Source organism: Pezoporus occidentalis, unplaced genomic scaffold, assembly GCF_034315485.1.
Source record: "Pezoporus occidentalis ecotype Australia unplaced genomic scaffold, CSIRO_AGI_Poc_V1 ctg127, whole genome shotgun sequence".
Lineage (NCBI taxonomy): Eukaryota > Metazoa > Chordata > Aves > Psittaciformes > Psittacidae > Pezoporus > Pezoporus occidentalis.
Window position 1 is genome coordinate 204,587 of NW_026913071.1, and position 24,653 is coordinate 229,239.

At 40.6% G+C, this 24,653-nt stretch overlaps 1 protein-coding gene and 1 non-coding gene across 3 annotated transcripts in view; both read left to right on the top strand.

Moving 5' to 3' along the window:
* The first annotated feature begins 4,451 nt into the window (after positions 1 to 4,451).
* SMC3 (structural maintenance of chromosomes 3) overlaps positions 4,452 to 24,653 on the top strand; it is a 28,262-nt gene continuing 8,060 nt past the window's right edge. The window contains exons 1-18 of one of the 2 annotated variants that reach the window (XM_062607827.1): positions 4,452 to 4,637; positions 10,120 to 10,195; positions 11,694 to 11,732; positions 12,518 to 12,585; positions 12,964 to 13,035; positions 13,403 to 13,482; positions 14,063 to 14,141; positions 15,482 to 15,599; positions 16,114 to 16,289; positions 16,471 to 16,551; positions 16,755 to 16,919; positions 17,439 to 17,560; positions 17,942 to 18,155; positions 19,462 to 19,565; positions 19,787 to 19,886; positions 20,347 to 20,507; positions 21,844 to 21,985; positions 23,179 to 23,329. In XM_062607827.1, coding sequence (XP_062463811.1) covers positions 4,623 to 4,637; positions 10,120 to 10,195; positions 11,694 to 11,732; positions 12,518 to 12,585; positions 12,964 to 13,035; positions 13,403 to 13,482; positions 14,063 to 14,141; positions 15,482 to 15,599; positions 16,114 to 16,289; positions 16,471 to 16,551; positions 16,755 to 16,919; positions 17,439 to 17,560; positions 17,942 to 18,155; positions 19,462 to 19,565; positions 19,787 to 19,886; positions 20,347 to 20,507; positions 21,844 to 21,985; positions 23,179 to 23,329 — 1,963 coding nt within the window. In that variant the 5' untranslated portion in view covers positions 4,452 to 4,622. The remainder of the gene's footprint in view (positions 4,638 to 10,119; positions 10,196 to 11,693; positions 11,733 to 12,517; positions 12,586 to 12,963; positions 13,036 to 13,402; positions 13,483 to 14,062; positions 14,142 to 15,481; positions 15,600 to 16,113; positions 16,290 to 16,470; positions 16,552 to 16,754; positions 16,920 to 17,438; positions 17,561 to 17,941; positions 18,156 to 19,461; positions 19,566 to 19,786; positions 19,887 to 20,346; positions 20,508 to 21,843; positions 21,986 to 23,178; positions 23,330 to 24,653) is intronic. The other variant, XM_062607828.1, reaches the window with a different exon arrangement.
* Positions 24,266 to 24,423, top strand: LOC134158204 (U1 spliceosomal RNA). The gene has a single exon (XR_009962646.1). It is a non-coding gene; the product is annotated as a U1 spliceosomal RNA (small nuclear RNA).

Consider the following 24,653-nt stretch of genomic DNA (forward strand, 5'->3'; position numbering starts at 1 on the left):
GGAGCAGGGGTGTCCACTGCCTTGTGAAACATCAGCACAAGAAACAAAAAAGAGCAAGGAAAGTGTCTGACAGTGGTGGGAGTGGGTACCCACTATTGCAACACATATATCATTGACTAACACTGTGCAGGCAGCATCTAAACCTGCAATTACATCCACCCCTTATCAAAGCCTGTAGGCTTAGGACTTTCTCTTTTAAGTTTTTTCTTTACAGGCTGTTCACGGGCAAAGACATGGGCATTTCTGCAGGTTTTTGTGGGGGGTCAGACTCTTGCATTGCAATGCACACAGATGACTACAGGGCTTGAGAGCAAAAGAACTTGGTACCTTTGCACAAGAAAAAGATTTCTTGGAAGGGAAACCTGTATTTGGTCGGCTTGCATGTTTTTCAGAACAAGTGCTCCTTGTTCCTTGAAAGCCTGGTGGGTTGAGTACACTGAGACTGATGTGCATGCCCAGGTCTCTTGAGATATGGCTGTTTTTTCCCATTCACCTGTTAGAATCCCCACTGAATTAAAAGGAGAGAGAAAGCTGCACTATGGTCTTGCTGCCTTAGGATTTGGGTTTACATAGGTAGTTCAGAAGGAGAGTATTCTTGGCTGTCCCAGTGTTACCCTGCTTGACCGTGGGGAAGATATTTTCTTACTGCCTTTGTTTCACAAGTTGAAATTACAATATCAGAGTATCTGATTATGTGTTCAGAGTGCTGTTAAACACTGATTTCTGCAGGTCTAAGTGTCAACCAAAGCGCTGTGATACGGCTTGCTCCTGACATTCTGCTGTGACACCAAGAAGAGTCCCCAGCAGTGCTCTACCTCCCCTACCGACTTCAAGTGGTGAAGCACAAGTGGTTGATGGGATGAGCCCACTGATTTCTATAGTCATTTAAAAACGGCAGTAAATACCTTGGTGATTGCAGTCATTCATGAATGAAAGCAATCTATACACGTTGGTTCACAACTGAAAGTAGTTACAGAAGAGGTAATAATACACTTAAAATGCCTTCCCCCCCCCCAGTATGTTTAGCATGTTTTTTTTTCTAAGAGAAATCTTACTATTTGGGAAGAGAGAAAAAAAAAATACTACAGGCTTGAAATCCCACCTCTGTGTTCCTGTTCAGCTTCATGAAAGAAAGGCCTGACATATTTTTATGCCAGTGAAGCCTAGATGAATTAAAGCCATGTTCCCACTTTCTCCTTTCTAATGCTAATGTTTAATTCCAGCGTATTTATAGAAAAACACTGCTTATGAAACAGGGCCATAGAATAAAGCTCTGCAGCACCTACTGAAGAGACCTGCACTCCACATGTAACGAGCACTGAGTATATGTTTGCAGGTTCTGGTTAAAGTGCACTGTCTTACTAGCTGCCAGCTTGCTGCACTCCTACAGCCACAGCATCTTGACAGAATAAAGACAACGCACATCGCCCTTGGGTTGGGCGCGTGTTTTCAGCATGGACTGCAAAACCAAAAGGATAACACAAGAATGTAACACCTATTCCTCCCCACCCCTCCGCTCCCTCAAATACAGATCTCTAAAAGCTATGTGACAAAACCTGTATGCTGGGTCCTGCATTTGAAACACGCTTTGAAGATGATCATTTGCCGCTTAATCCTTAATGAATACAGCTGCTATTTTTGCAAGCATATCACAGTGGTGGGAGTGTTTGTTGGATAAATACCCATGAGATACGGTTTTATTCTTATGAATAAATACAGTCTGACGTCTGTGCACATACGTACGCAAACATAAATCATCTCCAAACTGCCAGAGTATGCTGTATATCCAAAGTCCTCAAGAAGGAATGAACACCTGGGGACAAAAGAGATCCGAGATCCTTATTTGTGTCTGTTCGTAATACAGAGGGTGATGCACTGCTTGGTCCACCTCAGCAAAAGCAAGTTGTCTGGGGCACCAGACATGGACTAGCACGCTGTGGGATCTCAGCTCTTAGAGCTTTGACTGTAGTCAGGGTTTTCAAAAGGACTTGGTGCATCCACAATAAATAATGTTAGTGCAGCAGAATAGGCAATATTCTCCTCAGCTGATGGCCACCCTGGTGAGTCTGAACCTACTCTTTAGGGGAGGAAGATTAAATTCATGCTCTGGCAGTCTATGACTAAGTGAAAATACGTTTCTAAACCACAAAAGAAGGGTTGAACACATGACTCAAGTCATCCTGTACTCAGTTGGAAGACAAATAGGAACAAATTTTAGAACCTGTCAATTTAAAAACATTTATATGCCCATTACTGCCCTGAGAAACAGGTAACAGAGTGGTCCTTCTACTCGTGGTCTTCAGTGGGAGGAGAAGGCTGCTAGCGAGGAGATAACCTAGCTGTTTGCTGGGACAAACCTTTGCTGAGTGTTTCAGCAGAGGTCGGACTGCGCTGCCTGCTGTGCGGTGCCAATGGAGTCTCATAACATAAAACATATTATTGCTGTCCTCTCCTGCCCTAGTGCCTCATGGGTTGATTTTGAAAATTACAAATTCATCTAAAATGCGTTAATCCATGCAATTTATTCACATGCAAATATTAACACAAAAATGGATGTAAATAATTATTTTAACCACATAGAATCACAAAATGGTTTGGGTTGGAAAAGACCTTAAGATCACCCAGTTCCAACCCCACTGCCATGGGCAGGGACACCTCACACTAAACCATCTCACTGAAGGCTCTGTCCAGCCTGGCCTTGAACACCGCCAGGGATGGAGCATTCATAGCTTCCTTGGGCAACCCATTCCAGTGCCTCACCACCCTTACAGTAAAGAACTTCCTTATACCTAACCTGAACTTCCCTGTTTAAGTTTGGACCCATTACCCCTTGTCCTATCACTACAGTCCCTAATATGGGATTGCTTAAGTGTATTGTGAGGAAAAGTGGTGAATTTAACTACCCTCTCTTTTCTAAGCAGTTGTTTCTCCCCGCCCTGCCAGTGAGTCCCCCTGGATGGGCCAGGCAACTGAGACCCAAAACAGTGGCATCTGTAATTCCCTTCACCTCTGAAAAAGTGAAGAGCAAATCCACAAACCAGTCCCAGAAAGATGCTGTGCGACTCATTTAAGGGTTTAAAATCCTTTGAAAGCCTAAAATTTCAATTAATCAAAGGTGATTAAGAAAAATGAAAACAGAGACAATATTTCCCTCCCCCACCCCAAGTCCCACTGAAGTGAGCTATTTAAATGTAAATGCAGAGCAGTCAGGCAGGAGGTTTTAATTCTGAAACTGTTTGTGGTACAGCCATTGAATGCTTTAGTTTTTTAAGCAATTTAAGGGCTTTATGAAGAAACAACGAAGTATTTCTTGAAAGGTGAAGGTGAAATCTGTTATAAAAGCCTCCTGATGGGCTGCTGGTAAAATCATTTCATTACATTGCAATTAAGAATGGTTCGGAGTGAGATTTTCCTATTGTGGCAAGGAAATAACTTAGCCACCTATTATTCTAGGAGAGGTAGGAACTAGACAGTTGTGTTTAAATCTACTCTTTATTAGTGTTAAGGGGATCAGAACAGGAATTCTGCAACATGCAGAGAAACCCTGGCTACAGCTGCATTTTTAAAGGAGTACTGTCAACCTGAAGATTGTGTTTTCTCTGGGACGTGGAGCCCCTACTGTTGTCACGATAACACCTGATATTACTGTAATGGAAGGAGACTAAAAGAAAATTAATGTTTCTCTTCCTTCGCTTTGCTTGTTTTGTATGTTTGACAGCTCCTTTTGGGAGCTGAATAGCAGCTCTCTGGGAGATAAAGGCGTGAGAACAGACTCATGGAGTTGGTATAGTGGGAATGAAGAGCAAAAATGGATGTAAATCAGCTAAACCTGACTGGCACCCAGACCTCAGGGCCCTGCCGCCATGGGGGCAGGCTGTGACCCTCAGGCCTGGTGGGCTGCCTGGGTGAGGGGACACAGTGGGGCCCAGCCGCAGGCCTCAACACCTCTTTTTAAATAGATATATTTATGTCTATATCCTCGCATAAAAGACAGGGTTTGAGAGGAAGGTTTTGTTTTACGTTCCCTGCCCTTCCACCGCAGGATCGGAGTGGGCAGGGTACCGCGCGGCTCGCCCTGGCGTCCACCTGCCCCGGCCCGGCAGCGCCTCCTGCAGGCTTGCGTCTCCGCTCCCCTCCAGCCGCGCCACTTTCACCGCTCGGCGCACACTTGCCTTTGGCGCCCAACCCGCCCCTCAGGGACAGAAACCACTTTTCACAGCTCCTTAGGGGGATCCCTACTGCGAGAGGACGCAGTCATCCGCCTTCTCAGCTTCACAGCGCTTTCTAAAAGGGCAATGAGGCACTTTAGGAGCTGAGAGAAAGGGAACTCCTTCTGTCTTTTGTGGTGTTCCTCTCCGGCGGAGCAGGGGCGCGCTTTCTGCTCCTCATCTCCCCCTCCATCTGGTGATGAATGGTTCGGGCCAGGTCGGGATGGGGGAGGCTCCGCCGCCATTTTGTTTGCGTGAGGGGTGAGCGGGGCACCGTGCTGGGGAGTTTGAGGGGGAAACAGGAGGTGGCTACCCGGGGTCGCGCCGAGTATTCGTACCGGGAAGAGACGGTGAGGGTGGGTTGTACGGCGGCAGGAGGCGCCAGGGCGGGCCCCTCCTCCATCCGTCTCAGACATGTACATCAAACAGGTAAGCCGGGGGGGTCTAAGCCTCCCGCCTGTGCGGTGCGGCCTGGGCCCGGCTGGGTGGGTTTGGCCCGGCCTGCTCTGCGCGGTGCTAAGGGGGTCTTCAACCTCGGGGGGAGCGGCAGAGCCGGGTTCCGGCCCGCGGCAAGAGGTCTGCTGGTTGGTGGCTGGCCCGAAGGCCTGTGCTTGGTTTGCCGCTGTCCTGTGGGTCGGGACCGCAGTTCTTGCTGAGGGGAAGCATCTCCGGCCCAGTCCGGACAGTCCCGCCGTGTAGGCTAGGGGGTACTCGGCCTCCGCCGGTTCCCGCGGCTGGCTTCAGTGAATGCAGGTGTGAAGTGGTGTTGGGGGAGGCCCTTGTAAGACTTGGCGGGCTTTGCGGGGCCCTTTGGACGGGGCAGCCCTGTCGTCCTGGCCGCGGCCTAAGGTCGGGAGGCGCCTACCAGTGTGGGGCTTGTAGACAAAGGGCTCTCCTAAACCGTTCGGCGGCAGTTTTCAGTCTTTCAGCTGTTAAACTTGTGCCATCTCTTTCTTTTTCTTTATGTTTTAAATTTTTTTTTCTGTGTTTTGTATCTGTATGTGGTTTCACTGAGGAAACGTGTCTGTGTTTTGGGTGTGAATTAAAACTGGTTCTGTCTGCCCCTTTCACCAGGAGAAACAACAGTTACTCTTTGTGATGCCTTAGGCCCCGGGGCACGGACCATAAAACCTGTTATATTTTGTCCGTGATGAGCAATCTGCAGTTAGAAAGAAGGTCCTTGTCTGGACCTCTTCCAAACCGCTTTTGAGATTGAGGCGATCATTAATGTTACTTCTATAGTATATTCTTGCATGGTATACTATAGTTGAATTTTTATGGCTACTTTCATACCATTGCCTATGCATGGATTCTTGTTTCTCAGTGTGCTCAAAATTGACCTTTCTGACAGCCTGCGACTGTATTAAGATGAATACTGTATCATGTTTGAAAGTGCATGTTCTACATAAAAATCTGGTTTTCATCAAGTGTTTGGCTGTCCAGGGAGTGTTTGAAATGCCTTTTGATCATGTTTTAGTAAATCACTCTCTCATTGCAGGTGCGTGCATTGTATTAAAGTCTTTGAATAAGAATTCTTGTTTTTCAGGTTTGAATTGCACAAAAGTAGTAAGTAGTAGTGAAGATACATAGAATCAGAGTCCAAATAATGTCAGAACAGGGGACATAAGTTTCATCTGGAAAAGAAGAAATTTAGGTGGCCAGTAACCAGTACTTTTCAGGGAGCTATAGAAGACAGTGTAAGAAGGTGTGAACATGAGAACAAAGCAGATAAGGGTGAATTTAGTTCCACCAGTATCCCTTATTTTGTTGCTTCCCCAAAATCATTTCTGAAGTTAAAGTTTAAACTATTTAAGTCTTAATCCGAGGCTATACAAGGCAATAAAGATGTTATGAGGCTTCAGAATATGTAGGGTGGGTGAAATGAGAAACTATCTCTGAAAAAACTTTGAGAGGCTCAAATGTTCAGTCTCCCTGTATTGTACACTTTTGGTGCCTGAGTATGTGAGTAGTAGAACTTTGTGCTTCTGTAGGAGTATCCAAGAAATAATGACCTTATTGGTTGGGTTGACCTTTTTGTAGAGATTTTCAGGTTCTTATGAGAATAAAGGAGGTGAAATATTCCATTCTGGATATTCTTAGCATACAGGTAAACTATAAAAATACTAGAGACTATTTTCCCGCTTGAAATCTGGTCTGTCAGGAAGCAGTGTTGTTTGCCAAAGCAGTTGGTCTGCGTTTGGGTCTTTTTTTTTTTAATTACTATTATTAATTATTTTCTAAAAATCACAGTAAGTGAACACAGTTGCTGTGGCCTAGAGGACTGCAGTTGGTGGCAAGGCCTGAGTGAGATTTGCTGTTCCTCTTTTTCCTTTGAAAGCCCCTGATACTGAGGCAGAGCTTACTATTGCTGCTATCATCTGGAGATGAGGCAGACTGTTTAGGGAGGATGGGGTCTCTGTTCACAGCCACAGTGACTGAATAGACTTCAGTTCATATATTGTCTTAAACGTTCTGTAGTTTGGTCCATTAAATTCTGAAAATGACTTCCAACATCATAGAATCAGAGAATAGTTAGGGTTGGAAAGGACCTTAAGATCATCAAGTTCCAGCCCCCCTGCCATGGGCAGGGACACCTCACACTAGACCATCTCACCCAAGGCTTCATCCAACCTGGCCTTGAACACTGGCCAGGGATGGAGCATTCACAACTTCCTGATCATCCTTGTGGCCCTCCTCTGGTCTTGTTCCAACAGTTCCATGTCCTTTTTATGTTGAGGACACCAGAACTGCACACAATACTCCAGGTGAGGTCTCACAAGAGCAGGGTAGAGGGGCAGGATCACCTCCTTCGACCTGCTGGTCACACTTTTGATGCAGCCCAGAATACGGTTGGCTTTCTGGGCTGTGAGTGCACACTGAAGCTGGCTCATGTTCATTTTCTCATCGACCAGCATCCCCAAGTCCTTCTCCACAGGGCTGCTCTGAATCTCTTCTCTGCCCAACCTGTAGCTGTGCCTGGGATTGCTCCGACCCAGGTGTAGGACCTTGCACTTGGCATGGTTAAACTTCATGAGGTTGGCATCAGCCCACCTCACAAGTGTGTCGAGCTCCCTCTGGATGGCATTCCTTCCCTCCAGGGTATCAACCGAACCACACAGCTTGGTGTCATCGGCAAACTTGCTGAGGGCGCACTCAATCCCACTGTCCACGTCAGTGATGAAGATGTCAAACAAGACCGGTCCCAACCCCGATCCCTGAGGGACACCACTCGTTACTGGTCTCCAGCCGGACATTGAGCCATTGACCACAACTCTTTGTGTGCGGCCATCCAGCCAGTTCTTTATCCACCGAGTGGTCCGTCCATCAAATTGATGTCTCTCCAATTTAGAGACAAGGATGTCATGTGGGACAGTGTCGAACACTTTGCACAAGTGCAGGTAGATGACATCAACTGCTCTACCCCTGTCCGAGAGTTCTGTAGCCCCATCATAGCAGGCCACCAAATTGGTCAGGCAGGATTTCCCCTTAGTGAAGCCTTGCTGGCTGTCACCAAGCACCTTGTTGTTTTTCATGTGCCTTAGTATGCCTTCCAGGAGAATCTGCCCCAAGATTTTGCCAGGCCCAGAGGTGAGACTGACTGGTCTGTAATTCCCCAGGTCATCCATTTTCCCCTTCTTGAAAATGGGGGTTATATTTCCCTTATTCCAATTGTCAGGAACCTCACCTGACTGCCATGATTTCTCAAATATGATGGCCAGTGGCTTAGCAACTTCATTCGCCAGCTCCTTCAGGACCCGCAAACGGATTTCATCAGGTCCCGTGGTCTTGTATGTGTTCAGGTTTTTTAAGATGGTCTCGAACCAGATCCTCTCCTACAGTGGGCCTAATGTCTTCATTCTCACAGTCCCTGTATCTGCCTTCCAAGACGTGGGTGGTGCGGTTAGAGCCTTTGCAAGTGAAGATTGAGGCAAAGAAGTCATTCAGAACCTCGGCCTTTTCCAAATCCTGTGTAGCTATTTCTCTCCGATATTCTCCCACTATGGGTGCTTTGAATTTAGATTAGTACGTGTTTGAAGTGAAAACTCTGTCTTGCCCAAGGAGAGGGGGAGCACAGACAGTTGCAATTCAAAAAGGTTTAGATAGGCAAGGTATTGGAGGAAGTTATATTGGAAGACTCTTCCAAAATTGCTGTTGCTTAGGTCTGCTGTTTGATGGTCAAGGATTAGTAGTTTTTTGCCTACCTATATACTTAGCTTCAGATTCCAGTAATAGTCTTGCAAAGAGGTTTTGACAAGCCATGCTGCCTGGGAAGAGAATGGGCCTGTGATGTCTGACTAAAAGTTAGTAAATGCCTTTAAGGTTTATTTCATTTTGATTTTTATGAACTCCAGTGTTTGATTTGCAGTCTGACATGGCATTTTCATTTGGTATTGAGATGGTTTTAATCCATTAGTACAAACAGGTGGTAAGAGGAGTTTTCTGTGGTAATTCTTGATAATGGGCTCTCACATAATGGGAGAAGGACTTAAGACCGTACTTGGTGTGAATAAATCAGGGCACTTTCTTCTCCCAGTCTTTTGTCTATTGAACTTTATGGACAGGATTTTTTCCCCACCATTTCTGTAGCATGCTACCAGTCCTATGCCAGTGATTTGAAGGTACTTGTTTCTTAAGTTGCTCAGGTGTGCAGTTAACGCAGGCTTTTGTAGTAGGGGGGGAAAGGCTTGCTTTAATGTGTACAGTATTACTTCTAGGCTTTTTGCTCTTTTGTATGTGCTTCTCAGGTACCAAGTATAATGCTCATCTTCTGGAATATGGACTATATTTGAAGATGTGAAAGAAAACAGAAAATGGAGATGGGACCATACACCTTTACAAACAAACCAAAGGCTAAATAATTTCATATTCTAAGTTTCAGCAGTAAGAAATATTTTGTAAGATGCTTTGCTGTCTTCCTAACAAGTTCATGATAGCTGTCATGGTGAAACATTGGCATTATTTGAACACTATCTTGCTTCTTTTGGGGAAGAGCTGGGTGAAGGACAATGATGAAATGTCAGCTCTAGTCCTTTTGTAAGTGTTCTTGCTGAGAGATCTGCAAACATCAAAAGTTTCAAGTGGCTAATGTGTTAATAAGTGGAGCAGAGCTGCTGTATAGTATTTCAGCTTTAATGTTTGGAAAAGGTTGCTTAATGCTTGAGTGTGTGTGCTGGATGTTGGACCACTTTGCTGCTACGTAGCACACAAGTATTAGGATATTGTCATTCTGTACTTTCTATGTTCCTTTGTTCACATTGTAATGGAAGAGTTGGAATTTGACATGCTGCTTCTAGTTTGCTTTGTGGCTCCTGAAGTTAATTGTGTAGGTTTGTATTTGTCCATTTAGGAAGTGAATTCAGTGGAACCAAGATATTTTGCTTTTTTAACTTTTCCCTTTAGGCTGTTCAGTAAAACAACATAAGATTGTATTGCATATAAAATAACTAGAGTCTGCTATAATTATTGCAGTCTGCAATTGCTCAGCTTGGAGAGTTTGCAGATAGAATTCTCATGCTGTGTGTGGATTGCATTATAAAAATTAACTATAAATCTGACCCTTTAGAGTAAGCATTTGTTATATTGGAGCTTTCTTTCCGGTATGTAATATTTGATACAAATGTATTTTCTTGTGTGGTTTGTTACAAAAAGACTCTCGGAACTTTCACTGTGCTTTGGCCTAGAAAAGTACCAGCATCTCTTGTAATGTGGGGAGAAAAATCTGTCCCTAAAGTGATGCTTAGGTGAGGGGCAAGTTTTATGATACAAGTTGCTGGTGAGCTGGAAGGTTGAAGTGCGTGTGGGAAGGGTGGGAGAGATCAAGTACAATTGACAGGAAATATTCTGTAAAATCTTATAGTCCAAAGCCTCAAGAACAGCGAGAACTTTATTAAAATAACTCTCTTCTCATTAGGTGATCATTCAGGGCTTTCGAAGCTACAGAGACCAAACCATAGTGGACCCATTCAGCTCAAAACACAATGTCATTGGTAAGTTTGATACTTTTAACATAACTGGAGCTGCACTGTTCTTTCAGATGATGTTCACATCAGAGTCCTTTATAGTTTTTAATAATCTGCCTACATTTGTTGACTGTATTTTCTATTTCAGAAACTTCCTTACAGTTACCTGTAACATGTCACAAGGTATATTCCACTCGCAAAGCAAAGTAATGGTACTGTTTGCTTTTACAGTGATAATAATATGTCTTACTCCTCAGAAATTGAGTGAGGTTTATCGGCTCCTTCGTATGTGCATATCCCTATCAGCTAGGCCCCCTTTAAAGGCTGTCCTTGCAGGAACAGCAGCAGGGAATTTGTACAGGATTCTTTGTGTATGTGTGTGGAAGCATGATCATTTTTAATAAACAAGCACACTGGCTACTATAAATGCCCACAGAGAAGATGATCCTCTTCCAGCTTTGGAGGGATGAATTTCTGGAATGTGGCCTGTCAAAAAGTATAAATTTGAAAGTGTAGCTTCGTCAATAACACCTAATCTGTCGGTATGTTGTTGTCCACCAGTCTCAAGCCTCTTCCTTTTTTTGTCCCCGTGGATGCCTTGTCATGCCTTTTCATTTGTGTTGACTTTAGTGATTGTGCAGCAACTTTGAGACTGCTGACACTACAGAAACTGTCAATTTTGGACATAAAAACTTAGTAGTCAGAATTTACACTGAGAGTGAAAAAAAGTGGTTATGACTTGAATGGAGTGTCCTATTTCATAACGTTACTTCAGCGGGAGCTAAATCTATCCACGAATTTGTGTTTTTAAAAGGTAAAAAAAAAATCTGGCTTCATTATTTTTTGCCTTTTTAAAGACCTTATAGCAATCCCAAGTATTTTTGGAGATGAGGTGAATCCAGAGGGCATGAAGGCAAGAAGGGATAAAAAGCCTGGGATGTTCATTACTGTTGGAAGGCAGGCAGTTCAAACATTAACGCAGTAGGTGCTGATCTTAAAGATAAGACACTGAGCTCTGCTGAAACATATCTTGATTACTGTATATAGTGTAGTGCAGTGTTCTTCTGACTTTGTTTTTTAACTAGAAATAGTACTACTTTCTTTTTTTTTTTTTTTCCAAACAAAACATTGCTGAATTAGCTACCTGAAATTCACAAAAGGCATGTGTTTTCCTTTGGTTAAATATAAAGAACTGGTGCAGTGCCCAGAAGAATTTGGTTTAGGTCTACTGTTCTTACCTCACCAGGAGATCAGTATTAAAAAGAAAAGGATGAGAGTAAGTAGGATTGACTGTGGAATAGTGTTGGAGTTTGTAAGCCATTGTAATGTATTTGAGTGGGGAAAGGGCTGCTCTCATGTTCTCAGACACTGACTAAGTAATCCACATACTAAGTTTGCCTCATTCCCTTGAAATTTTTATTGGTTGTATTATAGTTGGGTTCTGTTCTTGAATATGTATATGCAACATTTAATGCAGCGTTAACCTATGTCAACTTGAGGTTGTACTTTGTGTTTTAATTTTCAGTGGGAAGAAATGGATCTGGGAAAAGCAACTTCTTTTATGGTGAGCATGGATTTCTTAATATAATAGCATTTGGGTGCTGATGCTACCAAGTTTCTCTGTTTTTGCCTGAAGTTGGTTTAGCAAATGTTCCACCTCAACTTGGTAGTTATTTGGCACTGATTGAGGGCAGATGTCAATGCACTTGTCTGATACTTACCTTCAGTTTTTTTCCCTGGTATTCGGCCTCTCTTACTACGGGCCTTCTAGGACTTACAAATGACAAAAAGTATTTACAGGAGGGAATGGATTCTAAAAGTCACCCCTCTTTGAAAGCTGATTGTGATATTTGCAGTTGCTTAAGACATTCTCAGTGGCTAAATTCTGAGCTGGTTCCATACCAGTATGGCACAGTTTATGCAACCTTTTAATGTAATGTTATGAAGGGGATTTTGTGGGGTTGGTGCATCAGTGGAGGAGCAAAGGTGCCAGTCAGAGGTTGGTAGCTTTGTGATGGTAGTCTTTATAAATTGTTACGTGTTTAGTATTTTAGCAAGATTTTTAGCCTGTGTGCTGTGTACTGGTAGAGGAAAGCTCATGAATTCCTACTTGGGCAGCATTGTTAAAGCTTATGCAGTAAAACAGTTGCGGTGGTGGCGATGAGACAGAGTTAATTCTGGTGTGCAGCAGGCTGAGTGACAAAGTTAATTAAGTGACATTGTAAGATATTAGCAGTGTCATGACTGTACTATACAGCAGGAAAACAGTATGTTTTGAGTTAAAGAAACTGCTGCTTGTCTCCCTGAAGGGAAGAATAAATCTTCTGTTTCTTTACTATTTTATTACAGCAATTCAGTTTGTCCTCAGTGATGAGTTTAGTCATCTTCGCCCAGAGCAGAGACTGGCTTTGTTGCATGTAAGTGAAGCAGTATAACACCAAGAGTAAAGAATAAGCTAATGCATTTGAGTGTTACTACAAAAATGGTAAGTTGTTGGGCTGTGGCTGTTTGAAGCCAATTATTTTAAAAGCATCCTTAAAACATTTTTTGTTTCCTTTTGGCAAAAGGGTATTTATTACAAAGTAATACACTAAGCTGATAATGCATGCTGGTGAATGTGTAGCCCGGACTTTCAGAAGTAAAAAATAGATATTGGATCGTACATAGATGCTCTTGGCTCTCAAATCTTTGGATGTAAAGGGGGCAGTGAGGTTGTCAGGAAAAAGGGGAGGTGAATGACCTCAAAATCCTTCTAAGGTAGAAATTATCTAACCAAAATATCTCCTTCCTTATAGGAAGGTACAGGCCCTCGTGTTATTTCAGCCTTTGTGGAAATTATTTTTGACAATTCGGACAACAGGCTGCCGGTAAGTTGAAAATGATACTTGGGAAGTAGACCATAATTTCAAACTGTGGTAATCTCAGGATTACAGAAGTCTTTGTTACAGTAACAGCTTTTATAGAATCAGAATGGTTTCGGTTGGAAAGGACCTTAAGATTATTTAGCTCCAACCCCGCTGCCATGGGCAGGGATGCCTCATTCTAGACCATGTCACCCAAGGCTCTGTCGAACCTGGCCTTGAACACTGCCAAGGATATGTAGCATTCACAACTTCCCTGGGCAGCCTGTTCCAGTGTCTCAGTCAATTTTGGTAGAAAGTGCCATAAATGTTCTGGATTAGTTATACGAATTTACTGCAAGCAGTTTAATTTACTGGGTTTTGTTTCCTTAAGATTGATAAAGAGGAAGTGTCACTTCGCAGAGTCATTGGAGCCAAGAAGGACCAGTATTTCTTAGACAAGAAAATGGTGACGTAGGTACTTCTTTTCCTTAGCTGAATGCAGCTAGTAGTAGTTCTGTGAAATTCTTTAGTCAAACCAAACACTTGCATCTCTAGCCTGAAACAAATTTATTCAGTTGTAGAATACTGAGTAGTGGTAGTTTGACAGCAAAGACATCAGTCCTTGTGCAGTAGACTGCAGACTTTGAATTTACAGTTTAATCCAGTTATCAACATAATGTATAAGTGCTTATATAGTATTTCTCTCAGGGCTTTTTTTAAATAGAAAAGTTACCAGACTTCAGGTTGCTTCATATCCTGTCCTTCCATGTGATATCTTTACCTGTATTTGCCCCCCCTTTGCTTCAAGATGCTTCTTTCTTAATCTCTCTAATGCTATAGTATTTTTGATAGTTTTCCATTTTTGTTCTCTCATTTAATTTTTGAATTATCTATTATCAAGTAAAGAAGCTTCTTCAAACAGAGCATTCATTACATAAAGTGATTATAGCATGTGTTGGATAGTTGTGATAGTTTTTAGTTGTGATACTGAATTTTTACAGCTCTCACTTTTACCATGAGTGTTTTTAATAGTTTCACAATAACATTTCAGGAAAAATGATGTAATGAATCTTCTTGAAAGTGCTGGATTTTCTCGCAGTAATCCCTACTATATTGTCAAACAAGGAAAGGTAAGATTCTTCTTCACAAAGTGGAAGAAATTGCTGTCAAGAATATCCTGTTTCCTGAATGCCAGACTTAGTTCTGTTATTGCAGAGCTAAACCAAAACCTAAGTCTGTTTTAGTTTGAAGCGGTTCTTGTAGATGCTGCTTTTGAAAATATTAGTGTTTTAGTAGTTTATGTCCTTTTTAAGAAAAAAAAAAAGTTTTAATGTCTGTAATGTTGATGTTTAGAACAATGTTCTTTTCATGGTAATCTTTGCAGTCTCATGATTTTCTGTATACTTGAATAAAAACCTTAATTTCTATCACTATTTCAGTGTAAATCCATAGATTTCTGGGCCTTAAGATGGGGCAATAAAGTAATTGAAGAAAATTCTAAGAGGCTAAAAATGCTGTCAGTGGAGGATGAATGGAAGTATATATTTGGAAGTACCAGAAGTGAAAACACAGTAGGGAATGGGCTCACAGCATGGCCTCGTCTTCAAGACCCAAGTAGCTTACCAAGGCTTTCAAAGAACAAAGTTCTGGAGACAACAGACACACAGGGTGGGACACCATGGAGCCACTGATAACTGTCAGCTTCGAAAGATTACTGAAAGGCATACTTCAAGGGGGAATGAAGAAGATTTGAGGAGTACTTGATGGCAGAGATGCTGACCCAGCAGTACAGTCTCTCAGATGTTTATCAGGATAAATTTTCCTAGTTGGCTGAACTTGCGTATTTGGAAGAGAACTTCAGCTGGAAGTCATATGAATGTAGTGGGGATTGATGCATACGACTCTTACTTCCACAATACACATACTAGCTTTAATATAATAAAAATTAGAAACAGTTACCTTCCTACAAAAGGATGCAACCACTGAAATTGTGATGAAGGGAAGTGAGTTTTTCATTGGGTTTAATTGTATGACTGATTTAATGTTGGATTAATGAGTGTTTCATGGCCTGAATTGTCTCAAGATTTATAACCCCTATGTTTTGTTGTGGGTTTATGGAGGCAGTTAAACTATTTGGTTTAGCACCAGGACTTAAAAGCCCAAACTCGAGTTTCTTCATGCATAGTTTTGAGTGGGTAATGACCTCTACAATGTACATTAACACTAGTATCTTGAGTTTTATCAGTAACTGGTAGCATTTGAAGCCCAACAAAATTCATTATAAGCAGAGTAATTGCTATCCTAAAGTAATTGCCTCAAAAGAAAAGCAGTATAGTATATACTAGATATCTGAACCTTCTGCCAAAACCTCAGGCAAGCAGGCACAGCAAAAAAAGTGCAGTCTTTCAGCTCTTGTAGTTAGCCATACATCTAGAGCCGGCTATTGAAATCATTGATCTTGAATTTTCAGATCAACCAGATGGCCACAGCGCCTGACTCTCAAAGACTGAAGTTACTAAGAGAAGTAGCTGGTACCAGAGTGTATGATGAGCGCAAAGAAGAGAGTATTTCACTAATGAAAGAAACAGGTAAAAATTGTTTAATAAATGAATGTTTTATGCCACAGTAATTATGTTGACTCTAAAGGTTTATGGCTTTTTCAGTAAAGCTAATTGCTAGATAGGTTTTACTTCTGGTATGTTATCTATAAAGGTTTAATAAGTGACTTTGTGTGTGCTCTTATTACTAAAACGTTTTAGCAGAGGTAATAGAGATACTTGTACTGTTCGCAGCACACAAGTGATACCACCTAGCAGTGATCCAAAAATCAGCTAGGCAAACACTGAAGTTTATGTAATATAATCTATAATCATTTTAAGTGCCTGAGCCAAGAGAGTACACGTTTGCGTATGTGCTTTACATAACTAGTATTAACAGTTCTGCTGTTGGGATGCTTTTTTGGAGAACTTCTGGACATGGGTTCTCCTTTTCAAATTTCATAACTGTTGACAAATAATCATTGAAGGAAATTCACTAGCTCTAAAGGCATGGGAATGTATTACAGTGTTTAACTGAACTGCAATCTTGTAATCTTTTCTAAAGAGGGCAAGCGAGAAAAGATCAACGAGTTGTTGAAATACATTGAAGAGCGACTGCATACCCTAGAAGAGGAGAAAGAAGAGCTGGCACAGTACCAGAAATGGGATAAAATGAGGAGAGCATTGGAATACACCATTTATAATCAGGAGCTGAATGAAACTCGAGCTAAGCTCGATGAGGTGATATAGCTTGTCTAATATGAAATACAACATGAGCTGTTGATTTGCTTTTTGACACTTTTCTTTGCATTCCGTGGTAGAATCCTGTCAGTATTCACTAATTTAACAAATCATATTCTTCCTGGAACTACTACTAAGCCAGAGTCTTGTTACTTAAGCTATTGGTGATATTTCCGTACAGCTGTCTGCCAAACGAGAGACAAGTGGAGAGAAATCCAGGCAGCTGAGAGATGCACAGCAAGATGCTAGAGATAAAATGGAGGTAAGAATACTTCTAACAAGAGCTCTTCAGGGGTGTGTTTTGCTTTGTGGGTTTTCTTGAGGGTGGTGGAGGTGGTCTAAAGCCATGTTAAGTTCTATTTTATGTTTTCATCACACTTTTAATGGATCTTGATCTAATTAATAACAATCTTGTGGGGTTTGTTGATCCTGAAACGTGTTTAATACACTACATACTTTGCCTAGGAAATCGAACGGCAAGTTCGAGAACTGAAGACAAAGATTTCGGCAATGAAAGAAGAGAAAGAACAACTTAGTGCTGAAAGACAGGAACAGATTAAACAGAGGACTAAATTAGAGCTGAAAGCTAAAGACCTGCAGGATGAATTAGCTGGCAACAGTGAACAAAGAGTACGTAACAGCAATGAAGTCTTAAAATGCTATTGGCATGAGGTAGCATACTTGTACATTTAAGATTTGGTTTTAGACTGCTGCCTTTCATTATCTTCTAAGGTTTGCTGCACAGATATCTTATTTTTTATGATGTCCTTAGTGTGCTCCTGGGGGATGTAAACATAGACTCCTGTGTTTTGATCCTTTATTTATCACCCTGCATGTTGCAAAAGAAAACACCTATAATTTTTTTGATCTTAAGTGATGCAAGGAGGGTTTTGTTTGTAGAACTAATTTAAACTTGGTTGTTTGGCCCATACAGACCTTCCTTGCTTGCGTAGTTTAGCTTCTTGAGAATGCTTTGTTTCATCCCTCTTTACTGTCCTGATTAGAACTGAATTCACTTCTGTTACACATTGAAACAGTGTAGCATCAGAGAAGCATTGGCATCTCACAGTTATTCTTTAGAAGTGTGAATTTAACTGTACAGTTCCTGATAACTGCCTAACTTTAAATACTGCTTTTTTTGACTTTCAGAAAAGACTGTTAAAAGAGAGGCAAAAGCTTCTGGAGAAAATTGAGGAGAAGCAGAAAGAATTAGCAGAAACCGAGCCAAAATTCAACAGTGTAAAAGAAAGAGAAGAGAGGGGAATTGCGAGGTCTGTAGCATTCTACAGTGGGGAGTCAAAGCATGTTTTAAAGATACTGTCTATACTATGCATATGTGCAGTTAACTCAGAGTTGTACTTGTTGCCTGAGGTGGTCTGTAAAAAGCTACCTTTATGGTTGCGGAGGAATGATGTTTGGTGACATTAACTTTTAAGCTTAACCATTTTTGTGGGCTCTTGTGGGCTTCCTGTTTTGTGAAGTCTTCTGGATAATTTTATGGTTTATAATGCGATCCTTTTGTTAATGATTTGGGTCTTAAATTTTAGAGCCTGGTTTGACACTTCTTGAAAATTCTTATGGTAATTCTTAATGCTTGCTCTTAAATTCATGATTTCTCTATAATACAGCATGTCTTTCCCTTCTCAAAATAGACTTGCACAGGCTACGCAGGAAAGAACAGACCTTTATGCAAAACAAGGTCGAGGAAGCCAGTTTACTTCCAAAGAAGAAAGGGATAAGTGGATAAAGAAAGAACTAAAGTCTTTAGATCAAGCCATCAATGACAAGAAGCGGCAGATTGCAGCTATACACAAAGATTTAGAGGATACAGAGGCAAACAAGGAGAAAAACTTGGAACAATACAGTGTAAGTTAGCTTATTGTCAGTATTTTTGAAAGAAAGGTTAAATGCTCTATCTTATCTTGGACAGTGAGATTTTAGTGCCAGTTTATAGGGAATTTAAGATTTTTGGTTGGGTGTAATCTTTTACAAAGTGAAGTCATCTGCAGATAAATGCTAAACTCCCTTTAGCACTGCATCCCACTACTCTGTATTGACTTTTTCTGGTATTTACCCTGAAGTGTCGTCTGTATTGGTTGTTTTCACTCCTCTCTGTAATTTTCCCTGAACAGAAGATCTGTTAAACTGTGCTGTAGACACTGCATCCTTGCACGACTGTGGCTCTTTAGAAGTTGCATCCCTATCCATATTAGAAGATTCATCTTCTAAGTGTTATCTGTGTAACTTTTAGATGTGAATTTTTATTCAGAAACAGCTCTTGCACTGGAAATAGAGCAATATAATCCAAAAATATCACTCCTGCTTGGAGCTACAGGAGTGAAAACTCCTGCACTTATGGTGGGAGAGCTCCAGTGCCAGTGCTGTTATACTGTGCTGAGAGACAGTGTTCTTGTTCTTTGTGTAATACATCTACCAAAATGGAGGATCAGCCTGATGGTCTAGGAATATAGTTGTACAAAGACAGTGGTGTTCTATTAAGATACTGTTTGGATTAGCAAAGTAATGATTTGCTGAGTTGGTGAATAAAAGAAATGGCATTTAATACTGGCACAGTAATTGTATTGTACTGCTCAACAGGAGTTCTGTAGAATTGAAGAGGTTAAATTAGAAGAGGCCTTTGATTCCTGCTAAAAACATATCTTGGTTTTCTTTTTCTCCATAAGGAAGGTCAATTAGGCAAAGAGTTGTAGAACTTTTGGTGTTCAAAGGGGAGGTGTCTTGCATGAGAGCTTGGAAAGTTATGTTGGAAAAACTTGGCTATGCTTTGAGAACACAGCTAGTCCTTTTGTATACAGACAGCTATGAAAACAGATGAGTGCTACTCATACTTTAGAGCATGATTACAGTTATGTGTGTGATAGTTACTGTTTGGAGTTAGTTCCTTACCATAACTGAGACATTTCCCTGTATATAGCCACAGGCACAGTTCAACTTAGTACCTGTCTTGCAGTCTGCTTTATAATGTCATCTTGTTACTACTTCCTTACAAAGATATATTTATTCTTAGTGGTTTTTAAGTTTCTTGTAAATTGGTTAAGACATTTGTAGGAATTGTTTCTGAATTTTCAGTAGTAATTTAGTATTGAATAAAAGAAAGAGTTTTTTGAGCAGAGCGAGTTGTAGTTTCATACTGTTCTGTTCTTTGTATTAGAAACTGGACCAGGATCTTAACGAAGTGAAGGCGCGTGTTGAAGAACTGGACAGAAAATACTATGAAGTGAAAAATAAAAAGGATGAACTACAGAGTGAAAGAAAGTTAGTAACTAATTGAAATATGTGTGAATCTCACTTAATGTGAAGGATCCCAACTGTGTAGTTGTTAACATGGCATGTAGGTATGTTTTTGAAATCTGGCCATGTATGAACTCCTGCACTTCTCATTCCCCTTAGATTAGCAGTCTTTGAGAATAATAATAGTAAAAAAACCTTCAGACTTCATTCACATTTAAAATGTTTTTTTTTTTTTTGTTCTGTAGCTATCTGTGGAGAGAAGAGAATGCAGAGCAACAAGCTCTTGCTGCAAAGCGAGAGGATTTAGAAAAGAAACAGCAGCTTCTCAGAGCAGCAACAGGAAAGGTAATATCCCATGTATTTGAGAATTCCTTGTGGAAACTTTTCTTCTCAAAGGACAAGTCATAGTCATATCTAAAATGACAGTTAATTGTTTTGGCTGTGGTCTTAATGTCATATTTAAGATGGACAAATTATATTTGTGAGTGGAATTCTTCAAATATTTGTAGCTCTAGAACTCCTTGGAAATTAGTTTTGTAAGATCAGGGTCATTGAGGAGAGAGCCAAAAGTGGGGAGCATGTACTTTTGATTCCTTTTTGCTTAAAGGAAAAAAAAAAAGGCCATGAAAATGGTAGGCTGATACTGAAAGTATCTTCCATATTGAAGTATCTTCCATTAGAGCTATAGGTTAGTTAGCAGAAACCTGACAAAAAGCAGGCTAGAACTTTGACAAAGTTAAAGGTAAAATGGACATTACTTCTACATCTCTTAATTGCATTACAGTAATGAGTTGTATTTTAACAGGCCATTCTGAATGGGATAGACAGCATAAACAAAGTTTTGGAGCACTTTCGTCGAAAAGGCATAAACCAGCATGTTCTAAATGGATATCATGGCATTGTGATGAATAACTTTGAATGTGAACCAGCTTTCTACACCTGTGTTGAAGTTACTGCAGGGAACAGGTAATTGTGCTCTTAAGTAAAACTTAAGATAAAGCAGCTGCTGTGTGACAGTTATTGGTGCTAGTTGCTACTGACATTTTTAGTCTTTTGAATTTGAGCTCTTGTCCGGTTTTGGTTAAAGTGCCTTCTGTATAGCATGACTGTACTGCTACTTCTCTGAGAAGGAACTAGGAAGAATTCTGCCTATTTAAAAATGAGTCTAGCTGCTCTTGATCTTGTTTAAAGAAAAACCCAATACCTACATCAAAATAAAACAAAGACCCTTAAAAAAAGGCCCCAGACCCACATTCCTGATACTTCCCAGAAACTTCCCCGAAGGACTGATGGTGAGGCTGAGCCATATTGAATAAAATGGGTGGCATCTTCCAGTGAGATGAATTCAACAGTAAGCAGTCCTAATGTTTTAATAGTTAACAGTCAGTAAGAATTATTTCACTTACAGTAGAAAATCTCATGGATGTGAATGGTCTCTTAACTGTCAACCTGCTATTTAAAAGCTATCTGAAAAGACTGAGTGTCAATGAGTCTGCATGTAATATGTGTTCCAGAAGTAAGTGCCTGATGGGTAATCCATCACTTCCTGCAGCGTTTGACACTTCAAATTAGTATAAATTGTCTTTTTGAGTGATCAATCCCCTGTTCTAATTCATGAGTAGTCATACAAATTCTTGCTTTAATGAAATGTAGATAGTGGCATAAGGGCAGGTAAGAGGACAGAGGTGACATGTTCTTGCAAACTGTTACAAAGAAGTGCTGATGCTACTGCAATTTGAAATGCTGTCCCTCTTCTATGTCCCTCATCTGTGTCTGCATGAATAAAGGTGTCTCTTCAAAGTGCTTCACGATTCTCTACATCCTTTTGTGCCCCGCAGTTTACAAAAAGCAGTAATAAATTGTAGCTCAGCTTGCAAAAGAAAGGTAGCGTCTTTCAATCCCTCTTCTAGTCCTAGTCATTCACTGGGAGGTAGATGTGGTCTCTGTTAATGGTGTAGAGGCATAAGATGCAAACTCTCTAAATCCACGAAGAGAGGGATGAATATTGTATATTGACACAAGGTTTGCAGTGGAGCCAAAAAAGGCTGTGCACCCAGATTCTGTATGCATACTGAACTGCTTTTGTGACTGGAGGGTGGAGTGTGAAATTCTTGGCTGATCGCATTTTAATGACAGTGAATAGAGTGCATCCGCTTGCTTATTCTAAGGCAAGGACTCAGAAAATGGAGTAAAGCTTTATATTTGTTACTTGCTGGTACCTGTATGCTTCTTCTTCCCACAGAAATATATTAGTGCTTTCAGCACATTAAAGTTTTGCTAATTTGTTGGGCTTCTTAATTAGGTTGTTTTATCACATTGTGGATTCTGATGAGGTCAGTACAAAGATCCTAATGGAATTTAACAAAATGAACCTTCCTGGAGAAGTTACTTTCCTCCCTCTGAACAAGCTAGATGTGAGAGATACTGCTTATCCTGAGACTAATGTGAGTTTGAGTTCCTTTCAAACCTTCTTCTACTTGAGAATTACAAAGCCTGATGTTTGGAATTGGTGGTATTGTGTATTGCCCACCAGTTGCTTTGCTGGTGAATGTCTGTAATAAAATACTTCTAATGCATGCTTCTCAACGTAAAAAAAAAACACCTCTGTTATAGGAAAATACTTTCTTACCAGGTATTTGCTCTTCAAAGTTTAACTTCACCTTTATACATAAATAAATTATACTAAAAAGTGGTGGAATTCTATTGTAGCCTTCTGCCATAGGCAAAAGCTGAAGAGCCATATTAGGTGTTACAATTATGGACAGTTTCTCAAAGCTACTGAAAATGAGTTGGGGTTTCTTAGATTTAAAAATGCATAAATAAACCTTCAGTGACAACCATTTAAAAGTAGTTCTGAAATAATTTCAAGAAAATACCTGCTCTTACTTGAAGCTTTAGCAGTGAGTTGTGTAAATGTTGGCTGCTTCCTCCAATATTCATGATAGAATAAGATCTTTAAAATAGATTCTTTTTTTCCCCTCATATAAATACAAGAAAAAAATAGGAAACAAGCATACTTGTAGTGTGCTTATTTTTTGAAGGGCTTTCCTAGGAAAACTATGTTAATGTTTGTGTCCTGCCCTGTACAGAAAGGAATAATTTCTTTAGTGGAAAGCATTTTTACTGCCAATTTGTGATCCTTACTGAATTGTCTCAGTAGCAATTGATTGGATTGCTCAATCCTTGGATGAGATTCACGACACACTCTTGGTCGACTTAAGGCTCAAGCCTACCATTAAATGCTAAAATTGCCAAATCTTGCACTTGATTTCCATAGAGTATTTGTGTTTCTTGGGAATGTTCAGTCAGTGTGTCATCCTTCTACTGACTGACAGCTGTTTTTTTTCCAATGTATCATTCACACTATTGTGCTTTTGAGATCAGGGTTTGACATCTTGTATGTATATAAAGATACACACAGCCCCAGAAGTCTTCATTTGAGAAGATTATTGACTGTGAAGCCAATTCAGTGAATATGCTATGCTAAACTTTCAGGCTAGAGTGTATTCCATTTTTACTCTTGGTAGTAGTTCGTTTTTTCCAGGGATCTCTTGAATACTGATATATGAACTAGTTGCAATACATATGCCACATTTGTATCAGTATGCTCTTCTCATTAAAATCACTGTCGTTTCAGGATGCCATTCCTATGATCAGTAAACTGAGATACAATCCAAGATTTGACAAAGCTTTCAAACATGTTTTTGGAAAGACTTTAATTTGTCGTAGCATGGAAGTGTCTACCCAGCTGGCCAGAGCTTTCACTATGGATTGTATTACTCTGGAAGGTAAATATTGCAATTTTAAATGTCATTTATTGTAAAAACACAATCGCTGGAATGTGAGGCTTGTTAAACATGGTCTGTTAGTATTGTCAAAGTTGGGTTATTTTAAATAATAGTATTCTTGACTGAGATGTGCAAGGGTGCACTTGCTGAAGTACATGCTTCATAGAATCTAGAATGGTTTGGGTTCAAAAAGACCTTAAGATCATCTAATTCCAAGCCCCTGCCATGAGCAGGGACATCTCACACTAGGCCATGCCACCCAAGGCTCTGTCCAGCCTGGCCTTGAACACTGCCAGGGATAGAGCATTCACCACTTCTAAATACAGAATTTCTTCACAAGCTGTTGAATTTTCTTATGATCTAAAATCAGTAGCTATGTCTTTCCATCCTGAGAATTGTAAAGCAGATTAGGTCTGAATTCATCCAATTTGTTTAATCCAATTTAACAGGCATTTATTTCCCACAAACTCAAACTAGTGTTTAGGGTGTGAGTATGCAGTCTTAATTACTGAGAAGTGCAAGGTGAATTCTTCTCTGTACCAAACATGTTTGCATGTTGTGTTCTCTGAAGTAATCTGTGCCTCTTGTCAGTTGCCTGGAGAGCAAATTCCCTGCAGTCTTAATTGTTGTCTTTTTGTCTCAAAGTCAATATGAAAGACTTCCTAAGGATGCCTGAGGAGGAAATGATTTATTTTTCAGGAACAGCATACTCTAAAAGCCACAGATGCTGCTAATTACTCAGCTCCCTTGTCCCTCTCACAGAAGATCTGAGATTACTGTGTGTTTTTTTTTTTTTTTTAACTGGTAGTGCTAGGCATTTGCATTTTCCCCTTCATGGAAACTTTTTTTTTCCTTAGATCTGCACGGTTTCAGAAGTTAATTCAGAACAAGCAAAAAAATTTAGGCAATGCTTAAAGGAGATCATAGAAGGAGATCATACTTACGTGGCATGGGAGACAACATGATCAAGCAGGTGGTTTTCCCAGGGCGAGGCTCATCCCTTGCACTCCAGGTGTGCTGACCCCTGTGATTTCCCCAAATGTGGGAAACTCGACTGCATAATTTGCGGTAGTGGGGGACTGCTTTTTTTCTTTTTAAATTTTTGGTGTCCTTGCCCATGGCAGGTGGGTTGGAACTAGATAATCTTAAGGTCCTTTCCAACCCTAACTGTACTATGATTCTAAGTCTGCATTGGTCTTGAGAAAGGAAATGCACTTTAAACTGAATATAGAATCATAGAATGATTTGGGTTGGAAAGGACCTTAAGATCCTCTAGTTCCAGCCTGCCATGGGCAGGGACACCTCAGAACGTGTCACCCAAGGC